This window comes from Gopherus evgoodei, chromosome 3, assembly GCF_007399415.2.
Source record: "Gopherus evgoodei ecotype Sinaloan lineage chromosome 3, rGopEvg1_v1.p, whole genome shotgun sequence".
NCBI lineage: Eukaryota > Metazoa > Chordata > Testudines > Testudinidae > Gopherus > Gopherus evgoodei.
In genome coordinates, this window is record NC_044324.1 from 20,411,511 (window position 1) to 20,430,377 (window position 18,867).

The 18,867-nt window shown below is 43.8% G+C and overlaps 1 protein-coding gene across 5 annotated transcripts in view; it reads left to right on the forward strand.

The window, feature by feature from the left end:
* PKHD1 (PKHD1 ciliary IPT domain containing fibrocystin/polyductin) overlaps nt 1–18,867 on the forward strand; it is a 391,543-nt gene that overhangs the window by 135,541 nt on the left and 237,135 nt on the right. For all 5 annotated transcript variants that reach the window (XM_030555225.1, XM_030555227.1, XM_030555226.1 and 2 more), the window contains exons 36-37: nt 5,037–5,193; nt 16,250–16,462. In XM_030555225.1, coding sequence (XP_030411085.1) covers nt 5,037–5,193; nt 16,250–16,462 — 370 coding nt within the window. The remainder of the gene's footprint in view (nt 1–5,036; nt 5,194–16,249; nt 16,463–18,867) is intronic.

Consider the following 18,867-nt stretch of genomic DNA (forward strand, 5'->3'; position numbering starts at 1 on the left):
GTCAGTCTGTATTTACATTGTGAGCTTCTCATGGTAGGACCACCCCTTCATGATACGGTGATAATTAACAGTCAAACTGGATCTGTCAAGAACAAATTATGTCAGACCAACCCAATATCCTCCTTTGACAGGGTATCAAGCCTTATGGATGATGGGAAGTAGTAGATGTGATATATCTGGACTTGAGGAAGGCTTTTGATAGTGTTTCACATGCTTTTTCTCATGAACAAACTAGGGAAATATAGCCTAGACAAACCTATGAAAAAGGTGGGTGCCCAACTGGTTGGAAAACTGTACTCTGAGAGTAGTTATCAGTGGTTCACAGTCAAGTGGGAAAGGCTTGTTGAGTGGGGTCCCACATGGATCTGTCCAAGGTCTGGTTCTATTCAATATCTTCATAAATGATTTGGATAATGGCATAAAGAGTGCATTTATAAAGTTTGTGGAAGATACCAAGCTGGGAAAATTGCATGTGCTTTGGAGGACAGGTTTAGAATTCCAAGTGATCTTGACAAACTGAAGAAGTGATTTGAAATAAATAGGATGAAATTCAATAAGGACAAATGCAAAGTACAACACTTAGGAAGGAATAATCAATTGCACAAACACACAATGAGAAATGACTGCCTAGGAATGAGTACTGCAGAAAAAGATCTTGGAGTTATAGTAGATCACAAACTAAATATGTGATATATCTGGACTTGAGGAAGGCTTTTGATAGTGTTTCACATGCTTTTTCTCATGAACAAACTAGGGAAATATAGCCTAGACAAACCTATGAAAAAGGTGGGTGCCCAACTGGTTGGAAAACTGTACTCTGAGAGTAGTTATCAGTGGTTCACAGTCAAGCGGGAAAGGCTTGTTGAGTGGGATCCCACATGGATCTGTCCAAGGTCTGGTTCTATTCAATATCTTCATAAATGATTTGGATAATGGCATAAAGAGTGCATTTATAAAGTTTGTGGAAGATACCAAGCTGGGAAAATTGCATGTGCTTTGGAGGACAGGTTTAGAATTCCAAGTGATCTTGACAAACTGAAGAAGTGATTTGAAATAAATAGGATGAAATTCAGTAAGGACAAATGCAAAGTACAACACTTAGGAAGGAATAATCAATTGCACAAACACACAATGAGAAATGACTGCCTAGGAATGAGTACTGCAGAAAAAGATCTTGGAGTTATAGTAGATCACAAACTAAATATGAGTCAACAATGTAATGCAAAAAAAAATGAACATCATTCTGGACTGTATTAGCAGGAGTGTTGTAAGCAAGAAACATGTAGTAATTCTTCCATTCTGCTCAGCACTGGTAAGGTCTCAGCTGGAGCATTGTGTCCAGTTCTGGGCACCACAACTGAGGAAAAATGTGGACAAATTGGAGAAAGTTCAGAAGAGAGGAACAAAAAATGACTAAAGGTTTAGAAAACATGATGTACAAGGAAAGATTGAAAAAATTGTGTTTGTTAGTCTGGAGAAGAGAAGACTGAGGAGGGACATGGTAACAGTCTTAAAGTACATAAAAGATTGTTATAAAGAGGAGGAGGATAAATTGTTCTCCTTACCACTGAGGACAGGACAAGAAAGAATGGGCCTAAATTGCAGTAAGTGGGATTTAGGTTAGACACTAGCAAAAACTCCCTAACTGCAAGGATAGGGTGAGCAGGTGTCTGGTTTTTGACAGGAACATCCAGTCGAAAAACTGTCTGGGTGGCAGCACTGCAGAGGGGGGCTGGCAGGTTCCCTGCTAGCCTCCATGCTGTGTGGCTCCTGGGAAGCAACCGGCATGTCCTGCCCTCTGGCTCCTACATGTAGGGGCAGCCAGGGGGCCTCTGCATGCTGCCCTTGCCCCAAGCCCCACCCCCACAGCTCCCATTGGTCAGGAGCCTGCGGACGGGGTAGCGTGCAGAGCCACCTGACCTGCTTCAGTATAGGAGCCGGAGGGGGAACATATCACTGCTTCCGGGAGCTGCTTGAGGTAAGAGCCATCCAGAGCCTGCATCCCTGACCCCCTCCCAGGCCCCAGCCCCAGCCCTGATCCACCTCCCACCCTCCAAACCCCTCAATCCCAGCCCAGAGCACCCTCCTGCACCTGAAACCTCTCATCCCCAGCCCCACCCCAGAGCCTGCAACCCCAGGCAGAGCCCTCTGTCCTGCACCCCAACCCCCTGAGCCAGTGCGGTGAAAATAAGCGAGTGAGTGAGGGTGGGGAGAGTGAGCGACAGAGGGAGGGGAGGATGGAGTGAGTGGGGGGCAGGGCCTTTGAGAAGGAGCAGGGCACGGGTGGGGCCTCAGAGGAGGGGCGGGGCAAGGATGTTCGGTTTTGTGTGAATAGAAAGTTGCCAACCCTATGTCAGGATAGTTAAGCCCTGGAACAAATTATGTAGGGAGGTTGTAGAATCTCCATCATTGGAGGTTTTTAAGAACAGGTCTGACAAACACCTGTCAGGGATGGCCTAGATAATACTTAGTCCTACCTTGAGTGCAGGGGACTGGACTATGACTTACTGAGATCCCTTCCAGTCCATTGTTGTGATTTCTGTGAATGTGTAGAAAGCACCCAGCACATTGTTAGTGCTACTGTAAATAAATAGTACTATCTAATGTTAACAAATTGTATAGTCAATTTCTTAACCACACTTTAGTTCATTATGAAATATACTCACGAGACTAAATAGCCAATGTCAGTCATGTTTATTGCTAAAAGCCAATAATAATGTAGTACAGGAAAAAGGTTCTATACGGTACTCCGGGAAGCCGTCTTGTTCAGCACTGTTATATTCACATTACGCAGAAGGTGTGCTCCCAGAATTACACCTCTAAAGCCATCTTTATATACCCTACCAGTTTACAAGTACACCTCTGCCCCAATATAACGCCACCCGATATAACACAAACTCGGATATAATGCGGTAAAGCAGCACTCCAGGGAGTGGGAGAGCTGCGCACTCCAGCAGATCAAATCAAGTTCGATATAACGCGGTTTCACCTATAACGCGGTAAGATTTTTTGGCTCCCGAGGACAGCGGTATATCGAGTAGAGGTGTAAAAGGTACAGCGTACATCACCTGAAACTAGAATTTTACCAGTCAGCTTTTTACCTTGTGTTTCTGGTACTATGTACTGCTTATCTCTTTGTTCTGAATGCATTCCAGATACCAAAGGGCATGAAGGCATCTCCTAGGTTTGTACTAGGACAAAACAATTATATGTCTTGTCTTCTTCCTTTTGGACATTCCAGTACTGGCCTGGGAGAATAACTCCCTACCTGTTGCTATGATAAAATAATCATATGTCCTGATCCTGACACCTTTCCTATGTACTTAAGCCAAAGTTTACTTCAGGTAATGCAAGGTGTTATGGGATACTTAGGATTAGAGAATAGTATTATGATAAAGGTAGAGGCCAATTTAGGTTATATAACTGCTATACTATTTGTTCTTACTTCTATTTGTGCTTAATGCATACTAATATATGTATGGTGCGGGTAATCCATATTAATATGATCTATATGCTAGCTAGCATATATTGGTCACTTCTAATGTTCCCGCTGGCAAGGTGTGTAGGAATCTAAAAAGGTTTGGTTCCGATAAGGATCCAAGCTGTGGAGACCGAATAGCAGACTTGATGGACCATTAGTCCCTTCTAGTGTAGCAAATTCTTAGCTACCTGAATGTTTGTTTTCCAAAATGCACCCCTTCCAGTCTAAAAGTGGTGTATGAACCATCAGTATAAAACATTGCTCAGCAAAAAACAAAACTGATGGCAAGTCAACTGGGAAAAAAACCCTTACTTCCACCCTACAAACTACATTTGAATTACTCAAGCTTCTAGCAAAATCTTTAGTGAGTAAGATATACCTGGCAGTGTGCCCTGGAAATTTGGGCTTGTTGAGCCACTGAACTAAACAAAACCCCATCGCTGTCCCCTGGAGAATGCCCTGACTCTAGTTCCCTACTACTGATATCTGGGAACTGTTGTCAGGATCATGCCAGACCATCTGATTTATCAAGATAGTGTATGGGGAGAGAGATTCTGAGGTAGACAGGACTGAAGTCACATAGAGCTTCATTGATCAAAATCAGTGTTTTGAATTTCACTCAGAAACAAATGGATGCAATCTACAGAGAGCAGGTGTAATGTGCTCCAGAGAGCAGGTGTAATGTGCTCCAGAGGAGAATCATCAGCAAGGAAGCAGGCAGGTGCATTTCATACCTGCTGGTGTTGCTGAATCTGCCAGGGTACATGGCCCTCATCACTCTGGTAACTGGGTCCCTCACAATCATAAAGGGTTTTATCTTCACAACACCCTGTGAGGTAGGAAAGTATCGCCCCCATTTCACACATGGGGAACTGAGACAGGGGTAGACTGATTTGCCCAAAGCCACTCAGGGAATCTGTGGATGAACCCAGGTTTCTTGAGTCCTTGTCATGCCCTGTCTACTACATCAGTCTTTTCACCCTATAGAGAAACCACATAAATCCTGTGTTGCACTGATCCAGTATGATGGTAACAAGCACATGGATCCCTGTGGTGAATATGTTGCAAATATTGACTAATCCTTGCAGTATCTCTTGAGGTAGGTCTATTGCTCTAAATGTGCTATCTAGCATTTCCTCTAAGGTCTATCCAGACCTAACCTTTGTGGGGAGCCTAGGTCTATTTTTTGAAGTAGACTGTGAGTTGAATCTAGGTATTTTAGTGGAGAAAACACACACCAAGAAATTTGGATCCCCTCCTCTCTCTGTTGTTGTTTAGAAGGAGGAGTGCTGCATATTGGAGGGTGGGGGGACATACAGCCCAACTAGCCTAGATGAAAAGACGTTGCCAGAGTGAATGAACTTAACTTAAGGTATGCCTGGTAAAACTGGGGTCCATTTTCCCCTTGACAAGTATTTCCATGCTTGGTGACAGCAGGAGGTTAGGACAAGGAGCTGCATGACCACACTTATCATTTGTTTTACAGTTATTTCCAGTTATATACTTTTTCAAAATAATGAAAGATCAGTTTTAAGACCCTTATTTTCTTTTTCAGAGGCACCTTCCCCTCCAATTCTGTGGCCGATGGTCTAAGAACTCCAGCTGGCTTGATGGGCACCTGCCACAAGATGGCGCTAATGTCACGGTAGAAAGAGGCCAGACGCTGCTGCTGGATACCACCACTGGCATCCTCAACCTGCTGCATGTCAAAGGTCTGAGGAGGTTTTTGTCTGTTTCTTTCTCCCAGGCGGTAGAGTTTCACTCTCTCCTTCCCTGCCCCCAAACAAATAAACTGTGCCAAGGGACCTGGTCACACAGGAGCATAAGAGACAGAGCATCAGTGTTTGGTAAACATAGTGAGGATGAGGGGAGGGATCTGTTTAATTATTATGTATGCGGAAGGCATCGTTTATGCCGTTTGAGGCATAATGACAATATGAGTAGGAATGCTTTTATTCCTGACTGCTGAAAGTGCTGCTCTTCTGCACAGACATCAGGGATAATAGTGGTACTGGTAACAATAATCAGCTGTGTCTTGTGTGGCATCTTGGATGCAAGTGTGTTGGAAAAGCCTTTACAGAACTAATGATGTTGTTACAGAATTATAGGCTACAGTTACAGAATGTAGTAAATAATCCATGATCCTACCACTGTTGGTGCTGTGTAAATACAGCACAATTAAGAGAGAAAGCATCAAGTTTGTAGAACTTACTTATATACCCCGAGTCAAATTAAGATTTGATGTAAATAGATGAAGCTCTGCTGGAATCAATACACAATTTAGGACAAAAATAACCTTCCATTCACCAAAAGAAACATTTCCGTCCTCGAAATGACAGCCCCAATCTTGCATACCCTTCTTCACATGCTTAACTTTAAGCACATGTGCTACTCTTTTCAGGCTTGGGACCTAAAAAGTTAGCAAAGGACTTTGTGTTGTTTTTAAATGCTTACATTTAATGGTTTGTAAAAGATTTCTTAACAAATCTCATAGGTACTAAGGCCCAAATCCTCAAAGGTATTTAGGCTCCTAACTCCCATTGAAATCGAAAGGAGTTGCACATCTAAATATCTTTGAGCATCTATGGCTAAACCTTCATTGAGCACTATAGACACAAGGAATGTGATATTTTAATGTATTTTAACTCACTTTTAGGCCAGAGGTTTTCACAACACATGTTATGTGGCCGCTCTGACAGTTTTCCCTACAATACTTAATTACCTTCTGTACTTGTTGAAAAGCAGCAAACCCCTTTCCGTAAGTGGCAGCGAGGAAAGATTCCCCTGTGCTCAAACTCACCCCGCATCATGGACAGAGCTCTTGATGCTAATAAGAAGGGGTGATCCCGGCAGGTTGCATGCACCACATGGGAACTTAGGTAGGAGCCCCTTAGTAGGGCATGGCTTCTCCACACTGGGGCTGGGCGGTAGGAAGTAGAGATCCCTATTTAGCTCCCCCGGACTTTGTTCCTATTATGCTCAGAGCTTGTCATGGAGAGGGAGCCCCTCACTGTGCTGGGGACCTGCCAAGCCCTGCAGCAGCCTGGAGTCGTTGACCTGCTGCAGTAGCTAGAGGAACTGTAAATAGCAAGTGCAGCCCCAGGTGCGGGAAGCGACGACCCATCTCTGTCCCTGCCTCCCATGGCCCTTCAGCGAAAGACAGCCCCGGAAAGGTGGGTCAGGAACTCACCGGACGTCTGCAGCATCCCAGACTCCCAGTATGGGGGAGCTACCCAAGGAAATGTCCTGGTGACTAAACGCCGCAGCCATCTGCACTGACAAGAGCTGCTTCCGGTGCCATGCACGTGTCTGCACAGGCGCTGCCCACAGCTCCCAAGAAGGCTGCGTGGAGCAAGGTGCTGATCTCTGCTGGCAGCACCAGCGCAGACACCAAGGCAGTGCATCTCACTGCCCTTGGTACCAGCTGTTCAGGAGCAACAGATGGATGCTGCAGGGAGGAACTGCTGCTTTGCCCTCCTGATCTCCACCCATGCTTTGGTGGCTGTTGTGGCTACAAAAGAATCCACCGGTAGCCGCATGCAAGAAACACAGATGGTGTTAACTGTACTGTTGGGGAATAAAGAGAAGAAGTTAGTTGAGATGGGCTGGAGCTGTTGTTACTGCTGTTGAGGTTTGTTCCTGTTTTTTAGAAGACAAAAGAAGACAAACACACAAGAGGAACATGGAAAAAACAGCAAAGAGAAAATGCAGCTTCTGTCTCAGGTGTTGACTCTCACTTGCAGACTCAGTGCTGGAGAAACACAAGCCCAACTGGAGAAACACAAGCCCAGCACACAGTCTCAGAGTGGCTGATAAGACCTGGCAAGCTTGTGCCATCATTGGGCCATTTAGGACATTGCTTTTAACTACCTCTCTTGGGTGACAGGCTTACAGCAGTGTTGCAAAATATAGTCATGGCTGGCTAAGCCAGAGAGTTACTAAACAGAAAGCAAAAGGAGAGGGATAGGGTAGAGAAGGAATAGAACACACATGGAATAGAACAACTATATCCCAGGTGGCATTTGGGATTTAGCTGGTGAAGGTGGCAGTGTCATCTGGGTCCCTTTCTCTGGCCCAGTTTGCTCAGGATGAAGATGGCACAATGATGACCCTGGGATCCAGTGGGACTCAGGAGACTGCAGGAGTGGCAGCCATGATGGCGAAGCTCACTCCTTCCCCTTCTATCAGTCAGTCCATGGCTACAATAGCCATCTTCTTCCCCAAAAAGTCTTTTGCTGAGGACTGCAAAGGAAGTGTTGGGTGGAATAGTCCATCCCCTTATTATTTTGTCCACCAATTAGGTCTAATTTTCAACAAACCAATTTTGTTTAACCGATGTCTGACACTTTTCTTGTTTACCAGGCATGAGATTAACACAGTCCTGGTGTTCTATCAGGAGGCCTTTTCATTTGTATTAATTTAGCTTTTTTCTTTCCCTATTGCACCTCTTCCCATCAATCTGGCCCTACAGACATAGCTGGGTAACCTTGTCTTGATTTTGGACAGGAGTCCTTTGCAGTGATCCAGCTACACCTCCCTCTTTCCTTCAATACCATCAGTCACAGGGTCCTGATAAGGCACATACAGGATCACTTCAGCCAATAGACGCTGAAGTCATTGCTGATATGGGCTGAGTTTGAACTGGTATCATAGAAATTGCACATTTTTTTATCCTTGTCCAATCTTCTGTATCATCCAGTCACCTGCTGCAGGTACCCATTATTTCCCTTGTTTATAGACTGGCTGTGATGCTTGGTTATCTGAGCCATTTTTTGTTATGCTCAGTCCATTTGGGCTGTGCATGATGATACTATTTGCAGGCAGTTTCTAGTTCATATTTTCTTTTTTTAATCAGACAGAGACGTTACAATTAAAATACCGTAAAAGTGATTCTAGCAGTATTGCAATAAGCATGTTTTTTAATTAAAGAAAGAACACGGGATGTACAAATAGTACCAGCTAATGGGAAGTTGCATCCAATGTATATTTTAATTGAGTTTTAAAGAGACTGGAGGGGGGGAAGGCAGTCCTCTCTCTTTATTGCTCTGTGATGGGATCTCTAGGTTGTTACAACAATGTGCATCAAGTCTGAATTAATTATAGTCAACACATCATAAAATTCCACCTGTCTTGGAAGAAAGGAGGGACATTTTTTTTTTTTAACAACAACTCCGTGTTTTTCAATGGAATTTAATTTGTAGGACAAGAAATTTCCTGCAGGGGAATTCTGAGGCCTTTACAACTGTAGCAATTGGACAGCCTTTCTCTTTCTTTCCCTTAATTGTAAATCCTGATTTGTGCCTCAGTTTAGGGCCCAGGCATCTATTTCCACCCCTGTTTTGACTGGGATTGCAGCATGTATATTAGACTCCTAGGGTTCTCATTTCCCAATTACATCGATTTTCCTCGTGTTTGATAACTGCCAAGACTCCTCCAAGGCTTCCCAGGCTGACCTCTGGCAGATCAGTGGAAGCTAATCCCAGCTCTGCTAACAAAAGGAACTGTGTATGACTCCTGCAGGGATCAGACTGGAAGCTTAGGCAGCATGGTCCCTCCTTCCTCCACTCACTGGCATGGAACAGTCCTGTCTCTGCAAGGAGAGCCTGCTGCTAATTATCTGAGAGAAAGCTCTCTTGAACCCTCCTAGAACTATTGTAGGTACTTTTATTGCCCCATTCCCATAGTATTTTACAATCCTTAATGTATTTGTCCTCACAAAACCCCTGTGAGGTTGGACAGTGCTACTAGCTCTATTTCACAAGTGAGGGACTGAGGCCCAGAGAGACTTTCACTTCCTTTAAGGCCACAGAAGAAGTCTGTGGTGGAACAAGCAATTGAACCCAGGTCTGTTGAATCCCAAACTAGTGCTCTGACTGCTGGACCATTCTTCCTCTCAAGCAGTAAATCTTACTAATCTGTAGGCAAAAGATGATGCGTTAAGATATGGCCTACCTAGGTCCTGGGATCGGAGCCCCATTGTGCTATGCACTATGCAAAATGCTTAGTAAGAGACAGTCCCTGCCCTTGCAAGCTTACAATCTAAATAGATGAGACAGATGGAGCATGGCGGAAAGGGATACAATCTACAAACAGAATATTAGTAATTGAGGCACAAAGAACTTCAGTGACTCGGCCCACGATGACACAAGCAGTCTGTGGCTGAGCCAGGAATTGAACGCTGCTCCAGGGCACTTGCTACAAGACCATCCTCCCTTGCTAAAAGCAAACTGTTTTGCTTGAGCTGGTCTCCGGCAGGTTGAAATGTCCAAGCAGCTGTCTGTTTCTAGATTTGAGCTGGATTAAGGCTTGATTCAGCAAAGCACTTGTGTCCAGGCTTCACTTTTAAGTGTGAGTAGCCCCATTAACTTCAGGGGGACTAATCATGTGCATAAGTGCTTTTCTGGATTGCCACCTTTGTAAAATCAAGATTGGATTTCTTTTAAAGACATGCTGTAGATCAAAAGGACTTATTTGGGGGGGAAGTTCTATGGCCAGAGTTGTACAGGAAGAGAGATCACAATGATCCCTTCTGGCCTTGGAGGCTATGATCCTATAAAATGAGCGCAGGTTCAGTTCAGGTTCAGTTCTGCAGATCAAACACTCTTTTCACTTCAGTTCCCTTCTTGTGATTTTTTGGAGCCTTTGTGAGGCTTTCCCCAAAGCATTATTCTACCACAAGAGCCAAATGTGTCCTTCCTCTGGTGCTCAGGTGTTGGGATTTGGCAGCCCCTTGGATTATTACAGAGCAAAGAATACTTACTGCACCTTCCCCTATTTTGTCTCCTGGTCTAACTGGCCTTCCCTGAGCATCTGCATTGTGTATCCTTGGGTAATACAGATTGTGGCATATACAGCTGGGTGACTTTCATCCAGGTTTCCAAGGTATCTACTGTAACAAACCCTGTTCTGGTGCAAACAGTAATGTTCACACACTCCATTGTAACCTCTCTTCCTCCCTGTTTGGCTGTTCCTTTCTTTGGCTCATACTGTAAGTGTGATCAACTGTCTGTGATGCCGCCTCAGTTCTGGCAGAGTAGAGGGACTTCCTCTAGATGAGATGGTGCTTGCAGCCTTATGCAGGCTGCTGATCCAAATCACCATTGCTTGGCACCTGTACTGCAAGGAAAGAGGCCACCCAACTTGCAAGAAGCACATGCCATCTGAACAGATGGGGATGAATGCAGCTGCCAGAAAGCATGGGCATCGGTCCTGGGAGTTGATTTCTAACTGAGAACATTCAAGCAGCTGCCTCTCTCTAGCTCAAGGCTGGATTAAGGCCCCATAGCTCTTGAGCACATGCTTTAATGTTAAAACACGTGAGTAGTACCACTGACTTAAGTGGTATTGCCTACGCCCTTAAAATTAAGCATGTACTCAAGTGCTTTGCTGGATTGGGACCTAAATGTGTGTGGGGAGAATGCACTCTGTGACATGTACAGCAAGTTTTGGACTCTTTTGGTTCAGGCAGCTTTGGGGACAGAGTCAATGTTGTGAGCTCTCCAGTCCTTTGTGTCTTGCTCTGTTGGAGCCCAGGCTGCTGTGAACTTGTGTAGCTCATCCATGTTTCATGTGAGCATGTCCAAAGGGGGCATGCAACAGGGTCCATAAAATTAGTATCTTGTCTTTAATTAAGGCCGATAAACAATGTCTATGAAATGAGCGCAAAAAGAGCTACATAGCAGGATCTTTCTTTTCATTCTAGTTTGCTCCCAGCAGGCACCCCCTTGGAGGCTGAGAACAAGCATATCAAATGGACTGCCAGCGTGCTGCAGTCTGTTATGCATGATCAGTTGTTTGAGGAAAGATGTCCCAGCTCTAACAGTTTCCTCCTGCTGTTTGCCATTTGGGGCTGCATGCCAAGAACATAATTTATGAGGTTCAGCACATCTCCACGGGTTCTAGTGGGATCATCATAAAACACAAAAGTGAAGAGAGCTGGGAATAACAAGTCAAGTAGTCTGCAAATATTGGTCATACAGGGCCAAAGCCTATGATACAAAACTCCATCCTCATATACCAATGATAGGGTACAATCCTTGTGCAGAAGAGAGAGAACGTGTCTATTGAGGAGGTGAACGTTCAAATAGCAGCAGATGCTTTTCCATTAGGCGAAGGGCGTTCTACTGGATTTTTCATCCATACAATAGTTAAGAGGATGCAGTTGATATAATTGTGTGTATGTCTATATAGGTGTGTATGTCTATATAAGTGTGTATTTGATTGTGTGTGTGTGTGTGTATACACACCTTTACTGTGTGACACTTAAAATTATTGATTCAAAACAATTCTCTTAAAAATTACTTTACATCTTTTGTTTACATTAGCACTTTACTCAGCTTATGTAGGGACGCTGGATTGGATCAGGTGAGAGTCACCTTCATCCTTTCCCCTGCACAATCTAATTATAACCTGCATCCAAATTTACAAGCACTTATATCCAAACTTATTTTTACTATGGGACTTATTTTAATGAGGCATTTCATTTAAAAATACAGTATTTCTCTTACAGGTAAAATATTGAGGCCGATTGCTTATAACATCAAAGCAAAACAGGGCCCTCAATGAGTGCTTTCCTCTGTGTTTGAGAACTCCCTAAAACATTTGGAATGCTATCACAAACTAAACATTAATGAGAAAGATTGGATTGAACTCAACACCCTAAGTATGGACAATGAGAATATCCATAATCATAAGGATTAAAAACAGACAGACATTTTGGAAGGGATATATAACCTCCTGCTGCAAGACATAACTCAACCTCTGACTAACAGGGATCAGAAGAAGCTTTCCTTGTGGGTAGGTTGTCTTATCACTTCCAACTTTGGAGGTTCTTGCACCTTCCTTAGAAGCATCTATTGGAGACAGGGTACTGGATTAGGTGGACCTTGAGACTGATCCAGTTTGGCATGTTTTTGTTGCAGCCCAAGACACTCTATGAAATGAAGAGCTATCATATTGCATTTCCAGCTCCTCTCCATTTGCTCTTGTTTTCCTTTGTTTCACGTAAGACTTCAGAGCAGAAATATCCATCTATCCCTCACCAGTCCCTTCATCTTTCTTCTAGTGCAGTTGGTGCTCCAAGTGGAAGAGCACCTTAGTGGACCTATTTTATTTTCTGATTTGTTTTCTGTAATGATCTATTCGTTTTTCTAGCTGTTGGTTGGTTTTCTTTTCCCTCTGTGAAAGGGGGAGGTGCCTCAGATTTAGTTTAGTTTTTGTTTAAAATCAAAAAGAGAGAATGGAAAAAAAATTCTTTCCAGGCCTGGAGGTGAAGGCCAATTGCTGGGTTAAGGGAGATGAGTGATGGTTTTGATGTTCTCACCAAACATCAAATAGCCTCAGAATGTTTCTTTTCCCCTGCATTTGAAAGAGACGTGTTTGGTCTCCATATCATGGTACAGAAGAGATTATGGGTTTAATTGTATTTATTTGAATTGGTGGGGAGGCTACCATAACAATAGTTGATTGATTTTTACAAAATTACTCCAAGGTCCCTTGTGTAGCCATAATAAACAACGTAAGGGCAGAGGCAATGGCTCAGTTGGGCACGGTTCTCTCTTCTGCTTGCAGAAAAGGGGCAAGTGTTTAAAAGAAGGAAAGGAAGCCTGAATGTTTGCCAGTCTTTGCATTTAACTGTTATTAAGCTGTTATTTCTTAACTCCCAGGGATTCATCATCTCTGCTCTTGGACTGATTTTCGGAAGGACTCAGCTTCTGTTGACTTCAGTGATAGGTGTGGGGGCTCTGCAGTTTTGAAAATATCAGGGGTTAGGGTTCAGGTCTGTTCTGTAGGCAAGAGCTGCGAGAGCAGACTGCAGGGGAGAAAAGGGGGAAGAGAAGCCCCAGGACTGTATTCCGTTTTGAATTTTATATAAACGAAATAGACTGTGAGAGAAGGGAATGTTATTAGACAAAAGGATTGTGCTGAATTTATTAAGGTGTTCTGAAGAGGGGAAACTGAGGCAGGGAGCCACAGAGCGACTCCAAGTCACGAGGGCGGTGCTTGGGATGCGGCCGACCCTATAACAGCACATGTGAGCGCGCATGCGCACACACGCACATATTTTTAAAAGACACTAACTGTGATTTGTTAGAAAGTTCACTGAGGATTGTTCATAGAACAGACACATTCAAAAGTAGCGACATGCCTATCAACACCCTTTGGAACATGTCACCTTTTAGCTGCTTCAGGTCACCCATTCATTGTCTGTCTTTGTCATCTTAGGTTTTCGAGGCAATGACTATGTCATCTTGTATATTCATACGGCCCCTAGCCCAATGTTGCCTTTATCTACCTTTAACTTCCAGACATTGGAACTGTACTTGCTCCCGTCAGATTATGGGAAAGCTATTTTGGTGCAAACTCCTTTTCTCACACTAGTGAGCTGGTACTCATGTGAGTAGTCCCATTGACGTCAAGTCTATAGATGAGAGAACTAAGGGCTAACCTCGTCAGTCTGTCCAGCCCACTGCAGAAGCACACCAGTACACAGGATTTACCACTGTCTGAGAGCAAAAAAAAATGTGGGTAGTATTGTGGGTTCCATTTAATTCAATAGCGAGGTAACAAGTAGCTAGGCTTAATCAACTTTACTAACCAACAATGATTAGTCAAAGATTAATACAGCATAATACAGATAGGAAGGCCAATACATTGCCAACCCATCTGGGAGACAGCAATGCAGCAGGTCAGCTGTCTCAAAATCTGAGTTTCACTCTATTTCTCTATATACAATAGATGAGGGTTTCACTATTTCTTTGCATTACTTTAAAGCTAGTTTTATCTGTCTTCATTGACATGCTTTTGGACATTTTGTGATACGCTTACACAGACCCTATAATAAACAGGACAGAGATTGCAACACGTTTCTTACCTTATTTGACCATAGCATTCCAGAAATTAGCAAAATTTCAGTGACATCCTGCACATTTGAAAGACTGGGTCTGTAGTAGCCAGGCATAGCATGAATACCTAGAGGCTAGTTGGTTAAGTATATTTCTCAAGACTTGTGATACTTTTATATTATATACAGTGGAGTCATGCAAAGGTTACAGCATCTAACTATAGAATAGTTGTAGGGTTATATAACTCAGCATGAAAATAAAGCATTCTAAATAGCATGTACTGTACTTATTCGCTATTATCTACTGTCTTATTCTGGTTACATAAACGTCTCCTTTTTAATCACACTTATAGCTACAACAACTCCCAGGCTTTGATTAATACATTTTGCTTGTGATAGCTGAATGCATCTGTTTTCTGGTCGTTAACACTAAAGCAATTTATATGCCTGGCTAATAGTTCTGTTTCTGAGAGCTCGTTTCCCAGTCTTCTTGCAAAAGTCAGCTTCACAAACCTTGATACGTTTTTTTTTTTTTCCTTATCTGGTAACTGCCCTGCAGCATTAACCAATGTATGTAACTAAATATGCAAGTAGTATTTTTCCATTTTGGCTTTGGCCTGGCTGCAAAGCACCATGGGACTTTGGCTTAGTTTGGTCAACAGTAGGTAGCCCTTGTTAAAATATTGGCTGTAGATCACTGAGCTCCCTTCTCTGAAAAGAAGCTTCTAGAGGTCAAAGGCCAGTCTAATACTCCAGTAATGAATTTAATTGGTTTATCTTTTCTCTTTAATTTTAAGTAGACTACAACATTTAACCTTCCCACCACCCAAAAAAGAGTCAGCTGTTCAGTTCATACTTATGTCTGCTGGCAGGATGTTTTTTTGTTGTTGTTTTTCATATTAAACACACACACACACTCTCTCTCTGTCTCTCTCTCTCACTCACTCCCTCCTCTGAAAGGGCAGGATGTGCTATTTTAAACTGCAATAACATGGAGCCTTGACCTTTATAACTCTTAACATGAAAATTGTTTGGAGCAGCTTGTGAAGAAGGAAAGCCAGCTGGTCCTAAGGACCCCACTGTGTTAGGCACTGCACAAATACAGGATAAAAAAACCCCAGTCCCTGCCCCTAAATAGAAGATAAGAGACAACAGTTGGATACAGACAGGTGGGGGAGCCGAAGGAAACAATAAGACAACAGTGCCCAGTTTAGTGTGGCTATGGTCTCTGCACACAAGCAGCCTGACCATTGTCAAGTGTTTTGTAGGCACCATGGCAAAGGAGAGTTCTAAGGAAGGATTTGAAAGTGGATAATGAGGTAGCTTTGTGGATGTTTCCTGGGATCTTCTCCAAGGTGTGAGTGGCAGCAGGAGAGAAAGCGCCAAGATGCTTGTTAGAAAATGTAAGAGGTGGGCAAGGGAGTCTGGCATCATGGGCAGAGGTGAGCGTGCACAGTTCAGTAGCTAAGGAGAGGTGATAGGTTGGGGGGCATTGACTCAAAGGGCCTTGAAAGTGAAGACAAGCAACTTATGTCTGATGCAATAGTTTACAATCGAAAGGGACAATACATACAGAGGAATCATTTATCCCTGTTGTACAGTTGTGGAGCAAAGGCATTAAGAAGTTAAGGGTGTTTTGGTCAAAGGGCCCCCAACCCCCATTCAAATTCTGTCTGAATTGAGAGCACAACTCCTTTTGGCTGGCTTGAAAACCCCAGCCTGTATAACTTGCCCAGCATCACACGGGGAGTCTGTGAGATAGCTGGGAATTGAATTGAGACCACCTGACTCTTAATTCAGTGGCTGACCCACAAAACCATTTATTCCTTCATCTCTTGTATCTGTTATGTGCAGCACGTTTGAATATGAACTAGCAAGTTTGTATAAGAGTGACCAGTTGTGTTTTGCTCTTCTGTTGTTTTTAGGTGGCAAGCTCTTGTTGGCTGGCCCTGGACCCATAGAAATTCATGCTCATTATATTCTGGTAACCGATGGCGGTGAATTCCAGGTGGGATCCCCAGATAAACCTCTTCGTGACAAAGCACGCATCCATCTCTACGGAAGCTTTCATTCTGCAACCTTCTTTCCATATGGGGCCAAATTCCTGGCTGTGAGGAACGGGACCGTTTCCATGCATGGTGAGTTGGAGAGGGTACAGTGTGACACACTCTCTACCCTTAAAAAAGTGTTGATTGTATTTCTAGTTAAGACAATGACTGAGACCACATGAGTCATTTGGGATGAAATTTTCAGACAGGGTTCTGCACCTGCCGTTAGGGTCAGATGTTCCGAAAAACTGAGCTCCCACTTGGGTGGGAGTTTGGCTCTAGATCTCCACTCTCAGCTCCAAGTGGCCCTATTTCCGAAGAGCATAACATGTTAGGTGCTGATCCCTTTTGCAAATCTGGCCGTAAGCAGGAGCTGCAGCGGGGTGCGAGAGCTGATAAAAATCTAGCCCTTAGTTGGATGCCTAAATGACAGCTGAGCACTTCTGCAGATCTGTCCACTGTCATGAGTTCTGAGTACTTGGAAACTGAACCTTTGAGCTCTGTGATGTCATTCTTGCTATGCACTGCATGGGTCTGCTCTGTGGGTATGATAGTACAGGGTGTCCTAAATAAATGCATACCTCTATTACCGTGTAGAAAATCAGGGCAGTGCTAATGTGAAGGACTGGGCTCTCGCTCCATGTAGCTTCAAAGGAGTATAGACTGCCAGCTAAGAATGCTGTCCAGGCCCACTGCAACTTGAGACCATTACTCCTTGTTCTGTCAGCCATCAATGACTAGTGAGAGGGACAAAAAGGGGGCACAGCTAAATGGGGGCACGTGAGCTTCCCTCATGACCTCCCCACATGATTTGTCCTTGCACCCTATGTAACCCCCTCATGTGACTCGTCCCCACCCCACTACCCTCATGACTCCCCCCACATGAATCCTCCCCAGCCTGCACCCAGCCTGGGGGCCCACATTCTCCCTGTCCCCTCCCCATCCCATGTTATCTGGCGGAGGTGGGGGCGTTCTACTCCAGTCCCCCTGGCATGTGGAGCCACTAATGCACTCTCCTGGCAGCCTCCAGCCACAATGTCTGCCTGGGCTGGGAGCAAGCTCTGCTGCTGTGCTGTAAGTCTGTTGGCCTGCATGAGGTAAGCAGGGTTAGGTGGGGTCAGTGTTTAAATGGGAGACCACACATGAATGGTGAAGTGAAACAGGAAGTAGTGCTGTTGATTCAGGAAGTTACACAGTTCCTGTAAAATTTGCATTGGGGTAAACAGGGTGCTCTGCTACCCCTGGAGGTGCCAACTTTCAGGTGTGATCCAAACCTGGATGAGGGGTCTTGACCACTTTGTTGTGGTATCATGAGACTGAATTATTTAATGCTTGTAAAATGCTTTAAGATTAGCATTTGACAGGCTTTATAAAAGGGCAAAGTATTTCTACACCATTTCGTACTGAGGGACTTTGTTACTATAACATCCTGTCACACTCACATTGTATCCTAGGGTGACACACACATTCTCCTTATTCATAGATTCACAGTTTGAGGCCAGAAGGGACCATTAGATCACCTAGTCTGACCTCCTGTATAACATAAGCCAGAGAATTTCACCCAGTTACCCCTGTATTTAGTCCAAAAACTTGTCTTAGATTATAGCGTAATTAGAAGACGACAAGAGATGGAGAATCCACCAGTTCCAGCTGTTAATCACCCTCATTCTTAAAACTGTGTGCCTAATTTCTAATCTGAGTTCAACTTCCAGCCATTATCAGAGGGGTAGCCATGTTAGTCTGGATCTGTAAAAGCAGCAAAGAATCCTGTGGCACCTTATAGACTAACAGACGTTTTGGAGCATGAGCTTTCGTGGGTGAATACCCACTTCGTCAGATGCATGTATTCACCCACGAAAGCTCATGCTCCAAAAGGTCTGTTAGTCTATAAGGTGCCACAGGATTCTTTGCTGCTTTTTCCAGCCATTAGTTCTAGTTCTGCCTTTTCAGCTAAGTTAAAGGACCCTTCTATTTTCAATTTTGATTTGGATTCAGTTAGCCTAATGAAGTCATTGTTTAGATGGCATCTTCTTTTAAGCTGCAGGCCTCCTCCTCTCACTGGATCAGGCTCAGAACGATTTTCCTTCCTTGAGACATACTTGTTCAGTAAAGCTCTTCAAGGAACCAAGATTCCTTCCCTCAAGCTTGTGCTGTCACCTTGAGCCTTGTCAGGAGCTGAAGGTTAGTGTCAGGGCAGCACTCCCTTCTATGGCTGTAAAGGACTGGGTGGATTGAGGGTGTGATAGATGCACACCAGTGAATGCTTTCAATCAATTTCAAGGATTTTCAGGACAAGCCATTCAAATGGTGACATAGTCTTGACATTAAGGTATGTGTATCTAGAGCAGGTTTCACAGTAATGGTGAGTTCAGTGTCTTTATTTCTTAAAGCATGTCTCCATTTTCTGTTATATTCCATTATTTTTATTCTTTGTTGATTTTCAACAGTGGGCTTGGCATTACATAGAACATAAAGGAGAAAAGGTACTTGCCCCA